Genomic DNA, 24511 nt, shown 5'->3' with positions numbered 1-24511 from the left:
ACTGATGTGTATAAGTTATGGAAATAATTTCAGATATTTAGAAAGTGGTCAGTTTTCAGCAGAGGACAAAGCAGTTTGCATTCCTCCTGAAGCTGCAACATGTAAATCAACATCACAGTGAATGTGAATGAGGAATCCAGATAAAGAACACTCTCTCCCTTCTGTAGACGAGGTGTTTCATTGGCGTCCAGGAACAGGCTGTGTTTTAGCGCAGTCAGAAAACCTGCCAGCCAGCTTCTCTCCTGGTTCTATAAGCTGGGACAGTTAAAACCCATCTACTCTACTGTTTTCTCTCTTTCATTTCTTCACTCTACCATTATCAGAGGCGCTAGTGATGCAGGCCAGGATTCAGGCTGCCTTGTGTCATGATCTCCCTACTTTTGATGTCATTTGCTGCCCAACATCCTGATTTTTGGATTATTTGGGACTAAAGTTGGATTTATTTTGTGTTCAGGTTTACAATATAGCTGCCATAGCTACACCATAGCTTCAAAGGTGTAACTGCTACACATGTTGGGGCTAAGGCAGCTGCAGAGAGATCATTTGGAAACCAACCAAATTCTTGCAGGTCAACTGCAGCGACTTGGTTTTCAATGCTATTAGAGATTGTTAAAAGCAAAGACAACATCAAGCATGATGAAAAAAGACTCAGTAATCCTCTCCTTTTTGTAGTACACATCAAGAACTCTCCACTGAAAACCTTTGGCTCTATGTCACAATGAATGAAAGAATATAAACACCAGCACATCACTTATTACTGACTGCACAGCAGCAGTCTCCTGTTCAGCAGTGAGACCAAGCAACCCTTCTCTCATCGCTTTAAATCACCACATGAATGAAAGAATGTAAATACGGTCACTTTAAGATGTAAATGTCACTACAGCCTGATAATGTAGGACACATGCACAGTATCTAGTGTGGGATTGGCGTTGTCAGCAAGTGAAATCCAATGAAGTATGAATCAGTCCCTATTTTGGAGCCATGTGCGGTGAGATCGCTCTGCAATATGACACAGTTATTTGTTTTGGTCTCGCCCGCCAACTGTTAATTTGTATGCACTCCATGTCACTACTTGTTATTACATTTCATTACGAGTGGTGGGCAAACTTGATCAGCTGAGGTCTGACAACAGCTGAAACACATCACTTCACTCCCGTCTCTTACAGCGTATCTCTCCACCAGTCTAAATAGATCAGAACAGCTGCAGGTGATGTGCACAGTGTGATGTAGTTCCCATTAAAACAAAACTAAAGGACATTTTACACTGTGGAAAAGGTCGTCCATCACACTAACACCAGTAAAGGAAATAAATCTACTAAATAAATATCCAAAATAATCTCAACTAAAAATCGTGTAAAAGAAATGAATTTATTGAAAACGAGCACAATTTCTTGGGGAGTTAGAGTAACAGGCAAGCGACTGAGAGATGAACACTGTTTGGATGTTGAAATTCCGTTGCACCGTGGAGAGTTTTTAATGTTGTATATCTTACTAAAGCTATACACTCGCACAAGCAGATTACAAGTACATCTACGCTGCTAAAGCTTGCACATGTTAATGGACTAACCAGGGAGCCCTGGATGAGGTCTGACAAAGTGCCGGCTCAGGGCCGCAGTGGCTTTCCTTGTGCCTGATAATAATTGATGGATGACTGTGGTGCAGGACACTGACAGCCTGGTTGCCTGGCCTTTACCCTCTGCCAGCTCAACCCTTACATGTGTGAAATAGCCAATTACTCCAACGCCTATTGAAAGTAATAGGCTGATGAGGAAATGGCTACTGTGGGACGTTGGGGGGACCTTGTAGAGGGAGGAAGAATAAGATTAAGTTCTAGCAGGAACAGCTGCCACCGCCTCAGCTGGGCCCTGCCGGGTACTGTACATGCAGGAGAAGATTGGGTCAGTTAGGTGTTTTCTCCCTCTAACCACGGTATTCCCATGCTGTATTGACTTAAAGTTTATGATCCATGATACTGTCATGTTATACAGGAGCTAATTTACAGAAATAAATCCTCCTTTTAGAGGCTGTTAAATGGATAATGGAAACAGCTGCAGCCATACATTCTCAGGGAAGCATTAAACACCATTTTTGCCGGGGAATGGGAAGTCATATGCTGCGTGGCGAGCTAACGCTAGCCAGCCATAGGGTATTGACAGAATGATCCATCTTTATAAAAGACAGTGAACAATTCCAATCTATTTTCTGGAATCACATTATCAGAAGCAATATATGACGGCATCTAAATATATACAGGAGATGTATATATGAGGAGAGGGGGGAATCGGATGCGGGGGTGGGGGGTGGGGGGGGTCTTCCTCAGTAAAGCATCCGTGATAGAAGGGCGAGCAGTCTCTCTTCATAATTGGACAGGTTATTTTTACACAATGCTGACGTCTTGGGCTGCTTGCTGACACGTGTAGCCATATTTCTCTCAAATATTCCCTCTAATTCTCTTTCACTGTCTCTCCTCGCCACCTCCATCTCCCTTCCTCGCATGCACTCTGCCCTCCCTGCTTCTCCGTCTCCTCCCCTATTCACCCCCCACACACTCTTTCATTTACTTTTACTCTCTCTCCATCTTCCCTCTGGTTCACCCTCATCTATTGTTATTCCTTCTCCGCGTTTTTTACTCTCCCGCTATTCAAACAAAGCGTAATTGACTGATGTTTTGGAGCGTCTTGCTCTGAAAAGAGACACTGACTGGACACGGCTTGTTCTCCATGTAACCAAAGCCATTCACTTTGTGCTAATTCAATTCAAGCTAGACTCCCACCCTAATCTATTGGTACTTCAATGGGAGGCAAAAAGAAAATTGAATCTGGACATGGACATAATGCAACTATTCTTTGGATTTCTTGTTTACTTGACTTGCAATTAATTCATCATCAAGCAAAGTCATTACTGGGAATATCTCAGCATCACAAATTTTCTCTTGTTTTTCTTCATCTCATTATCTCTTGGGGTTTTGATGAGGCAGACTCCGATGTGCTTTCAACAAAATAAGCTTTTTAACTTCTTTTCCCATGTGCGCAAACTCTTGAAGGCATTTCAAGTCTAATCCAATCATGCCGATATGAGCTCTGTTAGCTCCACTTAAGATTTCAAAGAGGACCCTCGCCTGCCCTTGGCGTGTGTCTGACACGTGGGTGTATCGGGCCCTCCCCTGCCTCATACCGGCCAATGGTGATGGATGACCTGATTGTGCTTGGGTGGTGGACCTGATTGTCTCAACTATTTGCCTGTTCATAAGTAAAATGGAGTTTTAAAGAAATGAGCTCATCACTGATGCATCAACCTAAGGCTGCTGCACATTGAGTTTTACAGAATGAAGGGTCAGGGTTAGTGTGTGTGGTAAATCTATGCACAACACCGAAAAGAGTAAAAAGCATGTGTTTGTGGTAGGGTTGTAACATATGCTCTAAAATTCATATGATAACAAAATTTATAAGGAATAACAATTTTTGAATACGTTAGCACCATAGACTGTAAATAAAGATAGATGTAGCCTCTGTGACGTCACTCATAGGTTTCTGAAGGGCGGTTTTGCTCATTGGTGATCCCCTGACGTTTCATCTAACGCCATCATTAGGTCAAAATTTTAATTTGTTAAATACTCAGGTTTACAGTCAAATACATATGACATTTCCCATCAGCCTTGGTTGTACTTTGTATTTAGTGCTGATTAGCAAACATTAGCATGCTAAACTAATATGGTGAACACAGTAAAGATTACATATGTGCCAGCTGAATTCATTATAGTATGACCTTGGCCCAGCCCGATTGGTTGGTTGAATTTCTGGTTAGATTGGTTGTTGTAGCTCTTCTTAGTTTAATTATATGGTATTCAGACTATTCATTTATTGTTATGTAGAACAAGAGGTGGTGTGCTTAGATAAATTCCGTTTATAGTCTAGCACTACTTTGTGATATCAAGACTAATATCTGTAGTCTGATAGTCAAGTAAACAACAACAAACAAACATGGTACAACACATTAGCTGAAGCATGATTTAACTGGCCACAGCACTGTATATTGTGATGGCTTGTAGGCCTCCCGGCAAAGATGGGCTGGGTCGCATATCTATTACTGATGGTGTGATTGACACAGGCAATGGGGCCTGGGATTGGAGATGGCTGTGCAGAGTATTGGTGTGAGGGAGAGTTGTGTTCCCTTCATTAGACGGGCCGGGGGAATGCCCTGTTGACCCAACACTGACCCCTCCAACACAATTACGAACCACAGGCCTGGCGCCAGTTATTGATGCCCATCACTGACATGAGCAGCTGCACAGGGTTACGGTCTCACTCACTAATGTGAGTCGCAGTGTGTCAGACTCACTGAACTATGGAAACACACATTTAAAAAGGAAAACGGGCGTATACATCCTGTGTGACTCATTGATTTGGATTCTGTTTCCAAATGCTTTTGTGAAAGGGAGACGCACTTTATAAGTGAAAGTTGTTAAAAATGTAGAGCCTGACATTTACTGGATCTTTGAGGACAATAACAAAATCAATATGGGATCATTAGAAAAACTGATAACAATAGATTGGTCAATACTACTTTGTTTTTTTTAGCAGTAACGTGTTTGAACAAGATTCTTTCATTTGGGTTATTCAAGAGCTGTGAGCAAGTTATTTACTAAGTGGAGCATTTTACGGTAGAAAAATAAAACTATGAAACTATTAAAGTGAATTTGATTCTACACAATAATCTTAACTGTGGATTAGATTAGTACCATTATAAAAACATAGCAATCATGTGAATACAACAAAATGACGTTGTTGAAATAAACCTTGGTGTGTTTTGGGAAAGCCTGTCATTGATGGACAGATACAGTTGTGAAAAGATTTTGCTGAGCTAAAAGTGACGTCTTCAAATGTCTTTTTTTTTGTTTGACCAAAAGTTCAAAACCCCCAAATATTCAGTTTGACTGATTCATGACAAAGAGTACCAAATCTGAAACCTGCAAATATTTGGCATTTTTCACTTTTTTTTCTTGAAAAATTACTAATTATTAATTGATAATCAAAATTGTTGACTAATCGACTAATTGTTTCAGCTCTAATATGTTTATTGCATTTATTTTTTTCCAACCATTATTTGTGTCAACAAATTTAACTCCAGTGAAAACATTTCTTTTTGCTTTTCTGTGCAACAGGTTCTTCGTACTGCACATCCTCATGTATCTGTTAAGCCCAGAGTCTTGGCTCAGGTGATATGTTCGCCAAGAAAATTGGCCATCACAGTTTCTCAGAGCCCTATGTTTCCCGGTTGAAACAGCTTGTTTTGTCCACCCAACAGAACCACTCCCACACAATATTCAAGTTAAAATCACATAAAGCAACAAACCCTTAAATTTGAGAAGCTAAAACCAGTAAATGCTTCTCTGTTGACGAATAATTACTTAATCAAAGCTTGAACTTTCTTTGTCATGATCATAAGCAGAGGGGGCTTTGGAAATTGGATGGTTGTAAACCTTGAGAAGAGTACCGGAGGATATTGCAGAATGATTGGAACAAACACCTGTGATATGAAAGACGATTCTCTAAAACAAGAAGGAAAAAAATGCTATTTGCTGGATATCGCATTTCTGATATGAGCCTCTCTTTCCACTGGCTATGTGTGTGTGTGTGTGTGTGTGTGTGTGTGTGTGTGTGTGTGCTGCTGCTTAACTCTACTGTGTTGTTGTGTTTGTGATGTAATATCCTGGGCTGTGAGTGTGGTGTATGAGGGGGAAAAAAAAAACAACCTGCTGCTTTTGGTTATCTTCTCATTTTTCCCTCAATAAGCCAACATTCAGCGTATCGATTTTCTCCACCTCCTCTTGTAAAATGAAACCTGAAATAGTTCCCCCCCCCTCCTTCCTCTCTCACTTTGCAGGTTGTAGCTTTCGACAAACTTTGCAGCCTGTGATTTATATAATGCTTCTCTTTTCGAGCCTTGGGAACACAGAAGGTCTATTTTCCCCACACATGCTTGTTTTTATGTTGTTGTATCTTTGGCTTGCTGCCATCATACCTGCCTAGCTTGCACATTGGCAGTAACGCTGCATATCTTATGGCCCTTGATTCCAAATTGACCTGAGGAATCTCTATTTTCTCCCTCTCAGGGGTAATGGTGGGGAGGCCCCCTGTTAACGAGCCTTTGTCCCTGCTCAGTGATGGAGGGCGCACGGCTCTGGGAGAGTGGCCTATGTGATTAGTAAATTGTGGTTAATTAGATAGATGGAAGGGTCACCAGCAGTGAAAAAGTCAAGGGAACCGCTGAGTGATGGGGGTGTCAGCTGATGCTAATAAAAGGAGAGTGCTCAGAATAGCATGGAGTAGTAGCCTTTAATAGATGGTCATTAAGAGCTATTAAAAATGACCAGACAAAGGCAAAACTGTGCATAGCTGTCAAGTTAAACAAAACCACTCACGGCCCTTATAGTAAATGCTGAGGAGCGGACTGATCTGTCAGCTCCTCAACGCCAATAAGAGGAGTCAATGAGGTGGACAACCACGTCTAATAATACCTGCGTGATCTGCTGGAAATGTTAATGTGAGAGGAGGATAAAGCGCTGCCGCTGAATGATGTTCGGCGCAACTCAGACTGACTCGGTTGCTTGTGTTTTCATGATGGAAGCATCAGTCTAATTCAACCAATCAAAAGGGAGATTGGCAGGACGTTATGTAGAAAGACAGGAGGCTGATGATACGGCTGGAGGAGGAGGAGATGAAACACAAATATGATCCAGAGTGAGGAGATTAGATCCATATCATGGAGAGCATGCAGCGGGTCTGTCTCCACTATCACACATCTGCTTCTTATCCGACTTTGATTTATGTTCCAGCAACATACAGTCAGTGGTGGGAAAAAAAAGATTTGGAACTTGTTTATCTCCAAACAATGGGCCACAGTGTGAGCGATTACATCTGACTGACATTATTCTAGACAACTCAAGGAGACTCCTGGTGTGGTGTGTGGTGCGTCCTGCTGTTTGAGGAGTCTGCCCTCTGCCTGGCTTGGCTTGTAGCAGGTGTGTGAGCCGACTCCCCGTGTTTTCTATGGCTGACCTCCCTGCACTAGGACTGGGCAATTAGTCCACAAAATGGCTGACTGTAAATCTCCTGTGGGAAGGGTTTGGCAGGGCCACTCCGAGGTGAGCTCCACAACGAGGAATTAAACACACGGTATTAGCTAACAGCAGTTTTATGATGTGAGGAGCAGAACAGGGTGAGGAAGGGGGCAAGGATGCTCCTCTACACAATCATGGAGGGAGCTGTGTTGTGTACTGCTGTTGTGTTTTTCAGGATCAGGGTCTATGTGTATTAAATAGGAAATGTAGCATGTAAAGAGGTTCGTCACAGAACACTGAGCTGGATGGGATTTACTGAGCCAAGGGAAATAAACACAGGTAAACACCACATGAACTATTTGAATTAATGTGAAAATACTGTGTGGTTCAACATTTAATGTCAGTGTTGCTGTAAGTCCACTAGTAGAGTGAAAACTAAATTATTATTTATATTTTAACATTTATGATGTCTCACGCTTCACCCCATCCTTTACACACATACACACACTGGCAGGATCATGGAGGTTATTTACTGTTTTGGCCCCATAGGATAAAAGTGTCGCCCTCATTTGTTGTCAAAGATGAGATGATGTGAATAAAATGAGCCAGGCAAGAATAAGAAATTTAACATCTTTTAATATGTATTTGTTTTTGTTTTTTATCTTTTGCCACATTTCAATAAAAGAACTGTTAGAAGAACTCTTCAAATGTAGGCAGCCAAAGTCCTGATGTAAGTCACTTTTGTAACTCAATGCAATTCCTCATTCGGTATTTCATTTTATCCTTATACAGCACTTACTTTTAAAAGTTTAAACCTTCCTGACTTTCAAGTCTCAACTTAGATGACGATAACTTTGTTTTCATAAAAGAAACTACAGCTGCCATGACAACTTCCTAGCATTATATTCACCAATGCAAGCTTTAATGTGAACTTCCCAAATTTTTAGCTGAAATCTCTGCTGTCTAAAACATCTACAGCGTGCCGTCTTCTGTCTCTGTGTTACCACAGAGACACTGTTGAGTTGTGATGTTCAGCCCGCGATGGTTTGGGCGCTGATGGGAAATGTTCAGAAATATTAAATTCACAATGATCTTAGATTGTGTTTTTTAAAACCATGACTCTTATCTAAACATATGGGGTAGCCACATGATGAGGCTGGATTTTTAGCTATTAGCAAATGTCAGTAGGATTTTGAACGAGGCTGACTGACCTCACGACTACAACCAGTTTCAGTTTCACTTGGGCTCAAACAGAATCAGCTGTACTCAGCAGACTCAGTGCTGTGGTAACTCCTAAGGCCTAACCTCAATAAGCAAAACCCATTCCTGACTCTCACCGGGATTATGTCTTTTTTTTTTTCAGTCGCGGTCACAGTCCTGTCAGTCTCGAGGACATTTTCAGAAAGGTTTTCTCTGACTATTTCAGTCTTTTTTGGGTTCACCGCCCTCTAACATTATTCAGTGACCATATTTCTTGGCCTCTGTACAGATGAACCTTTGTCTGTCTGTCTTTTCCTCTGCTTGTCTCTTTCTGCAGAAAGATGTGAGCTGTTCCTTTACACTCCTTACATGAGGCAGCAGAAAAATCCTGTGAGTTAAACTGGGCTTACTGGGCACTTATGAGGTTAGAACGGCACATTGTAGACGGACAGATAGACACTCGGCAACATTTAAGTTACGAAAAACAAGACAAAACACCACCTTAAAGACATACATTGACACTGTACAATCTCATATTCCTTTGTAATATGTAAATGTACAGTGCTTGAATAAAATATGATGCATAAGCTTCCCTGGAAGAGGAATCAGGGCCTCCCAGGACATTCACCGGGCAAAATCTAGATGGTGGTGGTTTCTGAGAATCACAGTTTGCTGTGGGCTTGTTGAAGAGGGGTTAGAGGGGACAAAGAGCTCTCTGACAAATAGTGTTGCCTCTTTCCTCATAACCATTGGCTGATTTGTGAATATTGCCCCCCTTTAGTTTAATCTCCTGTGTGCTGTGAGGCGGAAACTATTCCCAGAAGGCTTCCAGGAGGGGTTGTTAATTTATCTCCTGTGTATTAACAGTGTCTTGGCAGGAGAGCGCACCCCGACCCGCTGTTCACCAAAGTAAACAGGGGAAACGCTGACCTGTGTTGACCCAAAACCTTGAAATTGTCTCCATTAAATGACGAGCCAAGGCTCCGAGGGCATGTTTGAGTTTTTTTTTTTTTTTTTCTTTTTTATGATCACCCCCCCACCCACATTTCCCTGGCCCAGAAAAGACATGTATCTAGTGATACAGTCAGTTATATCCCCTTGTGTGTCGCTTTAGGCATTCGCTGATGGGGTCACCCTCATAGGTTTGACACGGCAATATCTGATCAACGCGCTGAGCTGATTTCTCGAAGGGCTTGCCACTGGCTTCAGTTCAGGATCACAGCAGATTTGTTAGGTGGTGAGGATGCTCTGCAGCTACTCGAGGTCCATCAAGCATAACAAAAGACAAATCGATAAAACACTACATCCAAGATGTATAATTTCATTAGATGGCTGCTACAAAGAAATATAGCTTTATATGATTATGCAGTATTTTTTTTTTTCCCGCAGTGTGGATTTAGAGCTCTGATTTTATTGCCTGTTGACCGTGGTTTGTGTGTCCTGATCGATGCTTTTGTGTCTGTACGATGTTTTGATGTTTCAGCTGTTGTACCAAACCTGTAACTGCAAATCATTGCCATGGATTTAGTTTAGATATGAAACTTCACGTAGTGTCCAGGAGATGAAAGGTCCAGCTTGGTCATTCACAGTTTCAGATCAGTGCAGTCGAATACTGAAGACCTGTTTGAAGGGTAAAGTGCGTGTGCGTGTGAGTGTGTTTGTGTGTGGGGTGGGGTGGGGTGGGGTGGGGTGGGGTGGGGGGTGTTAACTGGTGCCTTTAGTAGAAAGGACCCTGTTTTTAAGATGAATCTCTGCAGAAAAATTCTTTGTCGTGAGCTCTGTCAAACAGCCGGGGTTGCTATGGTGACGTGACCAGGTTCAGAAAACCCATTGTGGGGAAATGCCTGTGGACCCCAACACTTTATCATCTGACATTCAATAATTTCGTGTTGATTATAACTGGAAAATCAATGGCTGTCCTCTGGGATATGAAGCGCTGGAGGAAGACAGACAGCGACAGTGAGGAGTCAGCTGTGTTAGTTAATTTGTTCCTGTGTGGTGCGTTCGAGTGTGCAAATCAACAGGGACATTTATGCTTTGCTTTTTAACATCCATGATCAGGTGCAGTTTAGGACACTCACTGCCATTGTCAAAAGTTTTACCTGACACAGTGTAATGTAGGGATTTATTTGGTGTGTCAGGTCTCAATTTGATACTCTGGTTATGAATCTTATAGCTATGTGACATATTTACCTCATGTGGTTTCCTTTGATGTATTTGTACTTGTACTGCAGATGTTACTCTTTGTTCTGTGGGAGTTAAAGAAAAGGGAAACAATTTCAGTTGTTTTCTTCCTCCTTTTTGTTTTTTGCAAATGCATATAATCATCAATATGATTGTCATTATTCTCATATACATGAATCACAATGAATTCAAATCTCTACATAATGGAAGACAACGTGAGTGTGTGTCTGCGCTCTTCACACATGTGATCCCCGTTAGCATATAAAATGACAGTGTTTCTCCAGCACATCTCTTCTTTTATTGATTATTTTTCAGTTAATCTATGAAGCGTTTAGTCTGTGAATAAAAACATTGTGTAAATGCTGTTAAAAGCCCAGAGTTACAAAGATGTAAAACAGAGTAAAGCAGCAAATCTTAACAGAAAATATTTGGCATTTTTAGCTAAAACAGTGAAGCTCTCAGGATAGAAATGTGGCTTGGTTGGTCCAGCTCTTTTCTCCAGACTGAAATATCTCAGCAGCTGTGGGATGGACTTCCATGAAATTTTGCGTAGACATTTCTGGTGCTCAGAGGATGAATCCTCGGATCAAATGTTAATTTCTCCACTGCTTCAGTTTATGACCAAATTACTGGTATTTCCCATGATCCCACTTATGCTAATTAGCCAATGTTCATGCTGAACATGGTAAACATAATATCTGCTAATAATCAGCATTATAGCATTGCCATTATAAACAATTACCATGCTATCTTTTGCATGTAGCTCAAAGCACTACTTTGCCTTAGTATAGCCACACAAAGCCATTTGCATGGCTGTAGAAGCGCAGTGTCGCTGCTTCCTGTTCATCAAATAATGTTTTTTTTTTTTTTTACCATAAATGGCTGAAAGGACAATGTTCCGTTGATTGAATAGTTGTTTGAGCACTTCTTTGTTTTCTCCAGGTGATATTTCTTCATTCCTTATTTGCCTCTTTTCTGTCTCCACAATCGCATTATCCACGTGCCATGTACAGTGCGATAACCACACGTGTAATTAAAGGTGGTTTTATGTGGTGCAGAATGGATGTAAACTGTATTGTACTGTGGGACATGAAGCTGTATTTGTCATAGCCAACACTGAAACAATTCCAGTCGGACACTATCTGATCCAGTCCCCTAAATTGGAGTGCCAACACACCAGCATGCAGCACAGCATGTTAAATCACACACATCTCCCGCTCCCTCTTTTTCCTTTTGGTTGTCGTCTGCTCTTGTTTTCTTATCAGGAGGGAAGAAAATAAGATTCCTGCCCCCTGGGTATCATCATAATTCCAGACTAATCTGTGCTCTGAAAAACAAGCATGTGATCCATCTGCAGGTCTGTTATTACCACCGGATCTGTAGCCATTCTCATTCTGGAGCATTGCAGTTTAGGGGAAGGTTTTAAGCTGATCCTCGGGCACGCCAAAGACTTTCTCCCAACCGGCACGGCAAGGAATAGAAGTCACTGGGGAAAAAAATGCCATTAAAAAAAGAAAAAATGAAAGCATATAGGAAATGGAGGTGTGTTTGTGCACCCACTAGTCCAGCTGAAGCGCTTGGAAGAACACAACGAACAAGCTCATCACAGCACAAATTATAGAGTACATGAAGGTGCCGGTGAAGGCCTGCTGCTGCATTGATGTAGAGCAAACACAAATTACTGTGCTGCTGCCAAAGTCTGACTAGACTGAAATATACTTTGTTTTCCAATGTTTCTAAATCTTATTATTTTTGCCTTGCTGCTTTGGAGGAGCAGAGAAAATGACATCAGTTGATTTATTTATTTATTTTTAGAAAACATTTATGTCAAGGTCACATTACCGGTGCAGTGAAAGATTGTGCTGTTGCTTTAAAACTTCAGATTGACAATAAATTGGCACAGTTCAGCAGATAATGTCTGTATCATTTTCCTGTGTTAAATCTTTTCCCTCAGCTTTTATGATTCAATCTTGCTCCCAGAAGCTCACAAAACGCACATTTATTTATTTATTTATTTACACTTTGATTGTCACCATGAAAATGTGGCTGAAATCAAGCTGTAGAAGTTCTAAAGAGGCAGACACACACAAGAGTGCTCCGTGACGTGCAGATTGAAACCGTATGCACTACGCACACATCTACTTGGAGATATGTAAAAGATGCATTCATAGTTATTTTTGCCACTTGGAGGCAACAGAACGAGCTGCAAACACAACATCTTGCATATTACGTTCGTGCTTGAGGAACTTTCTTTACTAGCTGCTGTAGTGGTAAACTCTGTGTCTGTCCGCCGGTGCTGGGCAGGTCCTGTGCAGTTGGTTTTCCTGGTTTTCTGCTCTAAAAAGCTGCTTGAGCTGTGAATGGAAATGAGGTGTCGTTTTGCTGCTGGCCAGAAAAAAATGAAACAATCTTAACGCTCAGTAGAGCCCCGCAGAGATGTTGAGTTGCTTGATAATTCTCTACAGGTTTGTGACTATGGGCGATCCGGGAAGTAGAGCGGGTCGTCCACCAATCAGAAGGTCGGTGGTTCGATTCCCGGCTCCTCCAGTCCACATTTCGAGGTGTCCTTGGGCAAGATACTGAACCCAGAATTATTCCTAATGTATCATTGGTGTGTGTGTGTGTGTGTGTGTGTGTGTGTGTGTGTGTGTGTGTGGTAGACAAGCGCTGTATGAATGTTTGTGTTAATGAGTGAATGTGTCTTCCATTGTAATGCGCTTGAATTGTCAATAAGACTACAAAAGCACAATGCATTCCATTATCATCACAAATATTTGATTCATTATCATAAAAAATAATGATCAGTGCAGCTCTATGTTTGCACGGCGTCGTGCAGTATTTTCACGTGATCAGACAAAAACAGATGCAAGATGTAGCTTATCCGACTTTGTCTCAACATGATGGTGGGAGAGACCTCGAGGACGCTGCCAGTGTGTCCCCTGAGATGAGATGACCTGTCGGTGACATTGCCTCAAAAGGCCTCGGTAGGACACAATAAGGGGTTGCAGGCTTTCTGTTTATGCTGGAATCAGCATAAGAATTGAATAGATGGAGCAGAACAGGTTGGCGTGGAGTCTAACCTGTTTGCCCTCTGAGCTGATTGTCTCTATAGATTCGCTTCCTCTCTTCGGGAGCACAGAACTCTCATCCACAATCAAAAGTGCATTGACTGCGTATCGACAAGTGCTCAGGCAGCAGCGGGCAGAGTCTTAAATCAATGACCTGCCTGTTGTACATGTCTGCTGCTTGTTGTCAGTGCGATTTGCCACCTTGAGCTTCTGTGACAAATTGAATTGAACGCATTTGTTTTGGGTTTTTTTTTAAATTGCATGTTTTAAAAAAATAAAACATACAAGATTAAAACTATTATGTATCTTCAGTTCAGCTTTTGGTTATTGAAACTCGTGCATACGGAAAAGCTATTAAAAAGGCAATACATTGAGGTTATCTTAAATCTGCATCACTCAGATAATCTTCATGCGGGATGATGAAAGACTGCTTTTTTTTTTTTTTTGTTTCTGAACACCTGCCCCACTGTCTGCCACACTCTTGCCCTCCTTCAACACAGAAACACAAGATTACATTTCCTATCTTGGCAGGTCTATCTGAGACTTAGAGGCACCTGGGAACTATGACTTTATCACAATATGTCCTTGATCATTATGTCAGATAATATAATAAAATAGGTGGAGCCTAGCATACGGAGGGGTTGTATCTCGCCACAAACATCATTAAACACCCCAGGCAGCAAGAGCAGGCAGACCTGTGGACCTCCAACATGTCTGATAGATCTACAGATACACGACGCATACTTCACAGCTGAGTTTTGTTTATGCTCGAGTGCGTGCGCTGAGGGCGTCCTGCCACACGGGTGGTGTCGGGGTCATGCTGTCATGTGGCTGTGAGTGTTTTCCTGGCAGCAGTTAGTGCGGGCCACACACTCTGCAGCCTTGGGTTGAATGAATATGAAAGCAGACAGGAGCATCCAGCAGAGAAGGTGGAGGGAGTTTGCCTTTCACTCACCCACCGCCTCACCCCTCATACCCTTATCCCCTCATCCCGCCTGCAGCTTAAAGTGTCAAACCGACTGTTTCCTCCCTGAAAAGGTCACTAGTCTTACATGTGTAAAAGTGATGTAGTATTTTTTTTTTTTTTTTTTTTTTTTTTTACTCATTTGCGGGAACCACAGCTGGTTCACACATGATGGACATTTCTGACATGCTGGAGAAATTGGGAGTAGCACACAGCTGAGGTGTGATCTTTTCAGCTAGGAGTGGGTGATATGGACAAAATCTTTTACAATTCTATGTGTAATTTTATATTTATGTATCAACTGGAGAATAAAAAAAATCTAGGTAAAGCCTGTGTTAAAAACGGGGTGTGGAGTTGACGAGAGATGATGAAAAAGATGTTACTGATACATTATGGTGCTTCAAGGTGTTGTATGCACAGGTGCATAGGTATAAAGGGAAAAACAATCTTTAGAGAGAGATTAGATGGTCATATCTTTTATTTTATTATGTCTCCGCGCCAGCGACAGCCAGAGCCGGAGGCATATTGTTTTCGGGTTCGGGTGTCCGTCCCATTCTTGTGGACACGATATCTTAGTAACGCTTTGCCTGAACTCAAGGAGGAACCTGAATAGATTTTGGGGGTCAAAGGTCAAGGGCATGGTGACCTTACGAAACACAGTTTTGGCCTTGGGAACGCAATATCTCGGTAACGCCTTGAGGGAATTTCCTCAAATTTTGTTTTCTTCACCTGTATACTCAAGGAAAACACAAAACATGATTTTGGCCTTCTGAATACAATATCTCGAGAACTCCTCAAGGGAATCCCTTCAGATTTGGCAAAAACATTTACTTGGACTGAAGGAAAAACTGATTAGACTTTGGTGGTCAAAGGTCAAGGTCACAGTGACCTCAGAAAACTTTCAGCCATAACTGAAGACGTCACACAGCAATTATGACATTTCACACAAATGATTGGTATTTGATATGATTCTGGATAAACAGGAATGTAACCTGAACTGAAACTAGTGGCGGAGGCATACAACCGTGAAGAGGTAATTAATAGAACAGTGATGGGTCCTCCCCTTGTGTGAGCAGGTCTATGTTGTCTCCTGTTGTCTCATATTCATTGTATTTACTGACATTTACTAGCTACATGACGATATTGAGGAGATCTCTCAGGGAGTTGAGCCTTTGATTGCGCCACCGTGATTGATAGGGAATTAATATCTCTGAGTTTCATTATGTAAATATTATAAATCATTTAATGTGTAATTATTAACTTAATTAATTGTCTCGTCCTGGGATTCACAGGATTGAGGTGAAGTCACAGAATGTTTTTTTTTTTTTTGAGCGCATCAGTGTGTGAGGGCCTTTTTCTCTCAAGATTGTTGCATTATGGGAGAGCTTTTGAAGCTTGACCCATTGGGAGTAAAAATCCAAATACCTTGGCCTCTGATGCTTTGACTTTCATCTTTTTTAAAAAAAAATCTGCTCCTTGAGAAACTTTAAGGAACTGCAATACTAAAGTGACGCTTTACCTTGCATTACGCATCTTATAATAAGTTAGAATAAGTTAGATTGATAATATAGTCAGATCCTCTAATCCACTAAAATGATTTCTGAAAAACCACTGTCCTTTTATCACATTGATTGCTGTAAATCCAATGTTACCAATAAACAGTCCTGCTTATTGATTTGTAGCATTGCCAGAAATGGACCAATAACACCAGAGATATTAATGGAATAGTAATCATGATGTCGCATGGCTTATCCAGTGTCGTCATGTTGCTTCACCCTAATTCGAATAAGGCATATTTCACCGAGATCAAAAAATTCTCTCGGTCTGTTACTGCAGGTATGGGCTGCACTCACAGCAGCTCCACTCAGACAGGTGTTTCACCTTGATCTTGCAGACACTTTGATTCTAGTCTTCTGCTTTCTTCAACAGACTTAACCGAACGCTCGGCACATGTCACCTCCTCAGCAGTTCCCAGGTCAGGTAGAGGAAAGAAGCTGGAGCTTCCTGTCTGATGTGCACTTTGTTTAATCTTCAGGCACACAGGGGGCCATCCGGGTTAACCAGATTTCATGTAGGACGTGTGTGTTGTTGTGGCGTGTTTGTGTCATATTCTGCTTTTTGTAGAAGTGAAGGGAAAACTTGTCGGGGGTGGTGTGACGTCTCGGTGAAGAGGCTCATTAGCAGCAAAGCAGACATTCACTTAAGGAGAGTGTCAAGCAAAATGGCAGAACAGGCTTTGATTCTTTTTTTGCAAAGCTTTGTCGAAACTCACCTTTAAATATCGCCATTAATTTACAAGAAACAGCTTTGTCAAGATTAATGTCTAAGTTACTAATATCTCATGACAGATATTGGTGAGGTAGATACTGAACATAGATCACAGACTCAAATTATTAACTAAACATATTACACATGATTAAAAAAATACAAATACAAATAAAAACATTACATGTGTTATCATGCAAAGCACAATGTGCAACTTTTATCTATGGTCATGTTCCCACATGAATTAAAGATTCAAGCCTTTTTAATAATTTATTGTCATTGAGAAAGATGTTTTGGTCGGCTTCCCACAGTCTGGCCACGTCGGCTTTCAAGCACCCACCTGTGCGTTCGTGTGTGCACAATGCACCAAGTCCCATCAAAGCTGTCATCGCAGGAGCAGGCTGCGACGATGATTCATTCATAAAAGGGCCTCATTTAATTACTCCCAAATCAGGTCACATGGATACCCAGGAGGAGCGGGCAGCTCTACAGCGGCAGCATGGCTGTTGCATCTGAGCCAGGCGTCCCATCACAAACCACTCTTCAATCCCCACGGCTCTCCATTCACGTGAACAGGATTTCAATCTTTACAAGCTTCAAGTGCTCACACCAAAGAGATTTCCATCCACCCAGTGTGTCAGAGCTGGCCTAATAAACCTGTTTATGTATTAAACACTGCAGGGACACTTGATATTCCTGACAGACACTGCCATAGACGAGTAATCACAGCAATAACCGCTTCTTATTAAATCTGCAGCTGTTTTAAGATGCTCTCTCGTTTGTTGTCAAGGTTACCATAAGCTGTTGAAATACATCTCCTCCACTGGTCCGGGATAATCCATACTATTCTGTCCCAGCCAGACCGAAGCTCTTTGTCTGTTAGATTTCATCTCATATTTGCGGATTGTTAAATATCAGCTTGAGCTTCTCCTCTCACCTGAGCTGCTAACAAAAGCTCTCCTGACAGTCGCGGTGATTGGCAGCCACAAATGTCTTGAAAAGTTGCTGCCAGAATGGAAAAGAAAAATACACGGCATGTTCTACCTACTGAAGAAGGCATTCAGATGCGATGCATATCAGTCCGTTGACCCAGATGCGGTGAAATATTAAATTGATCCCAGTTTTCTGCTCTGCTGAGTGACAGTTGGCGGCATTTATCCCAGGACAAGAAATCGATCCAAATCAGTTTGTGGGTACTGATTGTTATTTCATATTCCACACTGGCAGCATTTAGATCAGTTGTGTTTTTGCTGTTTCATGTACTGTGCATATATGTGACAAGACAGACGGAAAAAGAGGGTGGGTGGGTGAGCATTAGGCAGACATGTGGGACTGGGCCGTACAATACACCTGCATTACACACTTGGCTGAAGGTTATAGCTCCAGGTTTGAGGTGAGCTCAAATATCAGTTTGTCAGAAATGCAATTGAAGAAACCTCAAAATGCACCCATCATGGTGAGGACAAATCGCTTCTCCATGCCCCCGCGATGTGAGGCCCATTAACTGAGAGAATGAACACGATCGAGGGCGCGTTTCTACACGAGCAGGCAAAGGGCAGACTGGATGATAAACAACCGCTGGACAGTAGGAAAGGACAGCGGGGAAGTCGAAAGGACAAGAGGAGGAGAGAGAATTGGTGGTCATCAACATGAAATACAGACACAATAGCTACTTTCATTTTCTGTATAAATGTTGAAACAATAAATCATATTGAGTAAGTTTCTAATATTCTTAACATTGGTCATAACTTCTACATAAAACGTCTAGGAGGGACGGCTAAAGAGACAAATTGTACATCCAGCGAAGCTTCACCTTGTCACAAAGTGAATGGTTTCACTAACTGTTAACTATAATGTGGCAATCTTGCCCTCAGGTCGCATTGGAAATGCAGTCTCAGGTAAATTCACCCTGTCACAATGTAAAACCCGTGGCCATAAAGCACTTCGGGAGAGCTTTTATCAGTCTTAATGCACTCTTCAAAGAGCATCCTTCACTCTGCATGTCCCACCGAGAGGTACTGCTTGACCGCAGGCAGAGGCTACTGTATCAGTCTCGCTTCACAGATGATGAGAAAGACCATTTGGGTGACCGATGAGCATCTTAACCTTTAGGGGTCAGCGAGTGCAACATAGCAGAGTGATGGTCATCCGGACCTGAAGCCTGAGTACACTTCTTTACGTGCTCTAATATTGGATACGGTCAGCAGATTCTCAATCTAATATTTGTCTTTCTATGCAGGAAGGACATTGTATTTGACCCTGAGTGTTTTACATTTCACATCTGTGCTGACTAGAGACAACCAGACAGGCAGTGCTCCTCGCGTCCAAGCACTTCATAGCTTTCAGTCATTGATATATAATTTCAGAGGACTGCCTGACTCACATTTTCTTCACAGTCCATTTTACCGCAAGCAAACATAGCACCCCTGTTCATCAAATGCAATATTATAACCCCACTCCCCAGTCTCCCAACAAGACCCTTTGATGTCAAATTGACACTTTAGTGAACAGCACTTCATGGATTTGATATTGCCTGGCAACTGCAGAAAACCCACTCTTTGTGGCTTCTTGAGGATGAGCAGCGGATGGCAGCGAGGAACAGTTCGGGTGTTGGAGACGAAGGGGAAGGATGGAGGATGTATTAACCATAATGGTGCTCTATGATGTAGGTCTCTGTTTGGCTTGCCTCCAGGCAGCGGAGCAAAATTAAAGCCCACAAAATCGGATTATGGAGTCCCTGGGGGTGGGATGCCCAGTAGCCAGCTGATGAGCGCTCATCTACTCTTAACTGTATTTTGCACAGAGAGCCCTGCTGTTGGCTTGGAGGCCAATTTATTAACAATTATTGCTCGTTAGTGTAGCTTCCTGCTAGCGAAAGGGGGCTTCTTGGCTGAGACAATAGCCAAAGTCTATTGTCTTGTAATTATAGCAGTTTGAGGAAAAGCAATGGTTGATATATTGTCTCTGTAGTCCCGGGCTTTGCTGATTGCCAATTTGCTGCGAGGACGGCCCATTACCAGTGACACCTGTAGTGCCTACTGAGTTATAAATTTGTAATAAATTGTTTTTTTCTCTTATATTAAGCCACTTCTCATCCTGAGCAGTCAGTTCATATTTCACTTTTAAGATAGTTAGGCACTGCAGAGTTGAGGTCCCATTAACTGTATGTGCTCTAGAAAATGCTGTACATTTGTATTATGATGATGCACAAAGACAAGCCAACTCTTATCTCTTCAATATAAGAAGGTCTGCCGTTAATGATTATTATCATTATTACTTAAACTGCTGGTTGTTTTCTCAATTAATCAATTAATAGTTTGGTTCATGAGATGTAAAAAAAAAAAGTGAAAAACGCCCATAACAATTTCCTAAAGCCCAAGATGATGTTATCAGATTTCTTAAGTCCAACCAACACTTCAAGACTAAAGATATTTAGTTGTTTAGTAATTATTATTATTATTATTATTGAAACATACGACTCGCAAATTAGACTTGATGCTTAAAAAAATCAACAAACAATTAATTATCGCCTTTTCTTTCAATTAGCTAATTAACTATTCTTTTGAGCTCTAATGATAAAGATTAAAAAAAAGAGGAAAGCTATATAGGGCAACAAATTTGATTATCAATTGATTTGTTGATTATTTTTCTCTATAATCAGATTTGTTTAGTTAATAAAATATTTAAAAAATAGTGAAAAATGCCAAAGTTGAAGAGAAGTCAATTTGCTTGTTTTGTCTGACCAATGGTCCAAAACACAAAGACATTTCTTCTACACTGATATAAAACATAAAAAAAGCAGCATATCATGTTGTTTAAAAAACTGGAAACCAGAAAATGTGAAGCATTTTTGCTTTAACTTGAGCAGTTAGTTATCAGAATTGTTGTTTATTACATTTATGGGGATCAATCAATTGATTGATTAATGATTTCAGTGCTAAATCTTTTGCCATTTTGTGCTTTAAAAGTATTTCCAGCTTGATCTCTCCTTAACCAGTGTGACTCCTTATTTCCATCAGAAATAAATAGCACATGGCAACACATCCTCCGCCCATGAAGCAGAGAAACACTCAGTGAACAGCGTCAGATGCAGGTAGGTTACCCATCAGCCTCAGAAACCCTCCGTCCGCAGTGTGCCGTCTCGGCGCAGTCAGCCCTGCCCAAGCTCCTCACAGGAGCTGCTCACACAAAGGAGCCTATTGTATAACTGTGCCTCACTTTTAATGAACCAGCGGTCCTGCTCTCTCTCACTCCTCCCTCTTCTCCAGTCCCCGCCCCTATTTCCGCCTCCCTCATGAATATCACAGCACCCCCCCACCCACCATTATTCATGAACTGGTATCAGCGTAGTCATGAGCGCCAAGGCTGAGGAGGGGGGAAAAAAAAGGAGGGGGGGGGAGTGTCTCAGTGAGCGAGAGTCACAACTCCGGCGTGCGAGTGTGTGCATGTGTGTGTGTGAGAGTCTGTGAAATAGAGGGAGCGGGAGAGGAGAGAGGAGACAACACGGGCTGATGCTGAAACGGCCGCTGCTACTTGTACCACTGCTGCCACACAGCTCACATCTGGACCTTCATCTGTGAGAGTCAGCTGGACCTCTGTGTTCCTCTGAGCTGAGGCTGTCTGTGACTGTCTGAATGTGTGAATGGGATGCCTGAAAGAGATGCTTGCTAAGGAGTGACTGATGAGAACCAGCGCTCCGGTGTGGAGGGTGACCCCCTGTGTCCGTACCACCACTACTCGGGGAGCATTGGACGCCTGGCGTTTCCACGACTACTATAATGGGCTGCAATCTGTGCACTTTACAGAAGCGAGAGGAACACTACAAGCTGCTGTATGAGATTGCACAGGTGAGCAGAGGCACGGCCGACTCTGGCATCGATTGTGTGTGGTGTTGTTGTTGTTGTTGTTGTTGTTGTTGTTGTTGTTGTTGTTGTTGTTGTTGTTGTTGTGTGTGTGTTGTGTGTGTGTGTGTATGTGTGTGTGATTCATTATGCGTGCTGTGCAGAGAGCAGTTCAAGGCTGCTGCTGCTGCTGCTGCTGGTGGTGCTGCTTGTTTTTTGGAAAGAGGTTCCAAAACCAAGACAGGAGCCTTGTTGGGAGTGTTTTATGGAGAAGACGATAAAGGAGATGAGCGAGTGGATTAAGACACAAAATGAAAGTGAGGCGGCAAATTGGAGAGAGGGGCTTCTTACTCGCCAGCAGATGTGTTTTGAGTAATGAGCAGTTGCTTAGAGAGCAGCTTGTGTGCAGCCCATTCATCCTGCTGGAGGAGCTGTGCTGAGGGAGCAAGTTTTTTTTATTTATTTATTTATTTTTTGTAGAATGCAAGAATCTGAGCACATGACGAAGATTTCACACGGTATATCGGTGCCAATTACTTGAGAGTCCTTGGAATGGTTTTCAAAATGTGTCCTTGAACACACTTGGTCTGTCATTAAAAGTTTTCTGTCGTTCTGCTTGTGGTGTCACTTTGAGAGAGTTGAGTGTTGTGGTGGCAGATTATTCATGGAGAGCTGAGATCAATACCATTAAGACCAAGCATAATCTCTCTCCTTGTCTTGCTTTGTACGACTACTGACGCAACTGCAGGAAAATGTTGTCTTTTTATGAGAAACCCAAGATCTGCTTTTTCATATACAATTAATTCTGGGTATTTAGTGGGTTAACACTAGGTCTTAGTTAATAGGTCTCATAGACTGAGGGGAAGCATAACAGATAAACAAGTATTCACCTAACCACCTCCAGTCTCCCCATCCGCTCTCTTCCTGTGACAGGCTAATGACTGTGAGGCTCTGTGTCTCCTGGAAGTAGTGGAGTAGTGCCCCCCCACACACACACACCCCCACCCCCCTACCCCCCTACCCCCACCCCTCGGATAGCGCCTGCCTTCACACCACTGTGATCACAGCCTCATTAGCTGTTTTATACAACCATCCTGTGCATTAATTAGACACGAAATGTCTCTCTCTACCCATGTGAAGCGACAGGATGAGACGAAGAAGAAGCAGGGGAGATAAACCTGCCGGGGTTAACCGCTGCCTGTAGCTTTCAGCTCGTGGGCCACTTGAGACGCTGTCAAACTCTGGATGACGGACCGTGCCAGTCAGATTTTAAACCGCATGACTGATCGGAGAAAGCTGTGCTGCAAGCTTCTTGGAGAAGGTTGCATTCACTAATGATCTGTTTTAATATTAGCAAACAAACAGGATTGTTAAGAGCCCGTGACGGATGAGTAGGCAGCCACCGCAGCCTCAGAAGGACCATAAAAATAGTGCTGTCTTGGTGCTTATCTTGGCTTTTGCGCCTCTCTCCGCACCAGTTGTTAAGAAATAGCGTCGACCCCTTTTCTTGTGGTGTAGCAGAGGGGATCAGTATCCACCATGTGGGCTAGTCTCCAGGGCGCACTCGCTGTTGACAGGAGCTCTCTGGCATGTCTGTCCACCCACTGATATTGTGAGCCAGTTCAGGCAGGAGCTGCAACATCAGCACCTACTTTCTGATCACCGCTGTGGGAGGCAAGGCAGGAAGGATATAGAGCATGGCGGATAAAGACTGGGATGGGAATAGAGAGTAAGCTGTTAAAGATGCAGTTGATAGAGAAAGTGCTAGGAGGGTAAAAGGGAAATTAAGGAAAGGAGCAAACAGGTGAAGGATCATTATTGCAGGCGGAGTGCTGAAGAGGAGGAAAAGGGGGATAAGAGAAGTGGGATTTTTGGCTTTAAAAGATCTTTCACCAATGAAAAAACAACATACCCCTATAGCCAACCACCTCTTCTCACAGTGTTGCACGCACGTATTCATGTCCCCCGAGACCGAAAAAACAAGCAGTACACCCTCGGCAACAGCCTAGCAAATCAAAAAAAAAAAAACAGCATCACTACTGGTAGAAATGAAGAGGGAGACAGACAGGGAAGAGAGTCTCCTTCAGGAAGTGGCGCTTTTTCCCCTGCAGCTACAGAAGTGTGTCACCGTGTCTTTGTGGTCAGGAGAAGTGTGTTGTGACAGCGGGACCGCTCACCGCTCACCTTTCACAACACCGCCAACCGAATCCTCTTTCTCTTACATATCGTCTCGTCTGTCTGGCTTGCTCGGCTCCTCCTCACTCTGTTCTTTATTTTGTCTTTTTGTCCTGCCTGTCTGCTGCAAAGAAACGCACACACCTTGACAAATATATATATATATATATATGTATACACGCACACACACTCACTACTCTACTCTTGTGATTATGCAGAGTCGATGAATGTGTGTGTATGCAAATGAGGCAGAAGTGGTTTGCTGGAGTCACAGCGTGACTGACCGGCCTTGCAGCAGGTTGATTCGAGGAGCAGGAGTCAGTCACAGTGGTTGGTTAGACACCTTCCTCCCCTTCCCTTCACACCCAGAAACAATTTTGACACTCTCCCCGTCTGCCTGACCCCAGGAGCTGTGGGAGATTTATGACTAGCTGGCTCCCTCACTCTCTCTCCATTCCCCCTTTCTCTCTGTTCTCACGGCTGCGGGTGTTCTGCATGGATATGCGCCCACCTTTCTCAGCTGGCCTGCAAAGCTCGCCTCACAAGGCTGACATTTTTTATTTATTGAATCAGATTTCTTGCCCGGACAAGAGGACACAAGGATTCTCCTGTAGCCTTGTTCTTTTTCTCACTTTCCACTGTCCTACTTTTATTTTTATACCCGCGACTGATAATCCCTTGTGCACCTTTGTTTCTTTATCTTTCTTTCTCTTTTCATGATTCCTCTGATCTCTCATCTTCTTTGATTACATTT

At 42.5% G+C, this 24511-nt stretch overlaps 1 protein-coding gene across 2 annotated transcripts in view; it reads left to right on the top strand.

Moving 5' to 3' along the window:
• Positions 1-24511, top strand: part of LOC130176729 (PDZ domain-containing RING finger protein 4-like) — a 117170-nt gene that overhangs the window by 47034 nt on the left and 45625 nt on the right. Inside the window, exon 1 of one of the 2 annotated variants that reach the window (XM_056387996.1) lies at positions 21168-21588. The exons of the other annotated variant lie outside the window; for it this stretch is intronic. Within the exon in view, the coding sequence (XP_056243971.1) occupies positions 21520-21588 (69 nt within the window). The 5' untranslated portion in view covers positions 21168-21519. Of the gene's footprint in view, positions 1-21167; positions 21589-24511 lie in introns of those variants that run through there. 2 annotated transcript variants of the gene reach the window in all.

This window comes from Seriola aureovittata, chromosome 10 (genome assembly GCF_021018895.1).
Source record: "Seriola aureovittata isolate HTS-2021-v1 ecotype China chromosome 10, ASM2101889v1, whole genome shotgun sequence".
In the NCBI taxonomy this organism is placed as follows: domain Eukaryota; kingdom Metazoa; phylum Chordata; class Actinopteri; order Carangiformes; family Carangidae; genus Seriola; species Seriola aureovittata.
Note: the sequence above shows the minus strand (reverse complement) of the source record. Positions and strands in the feature narration are given on the sequence as shown.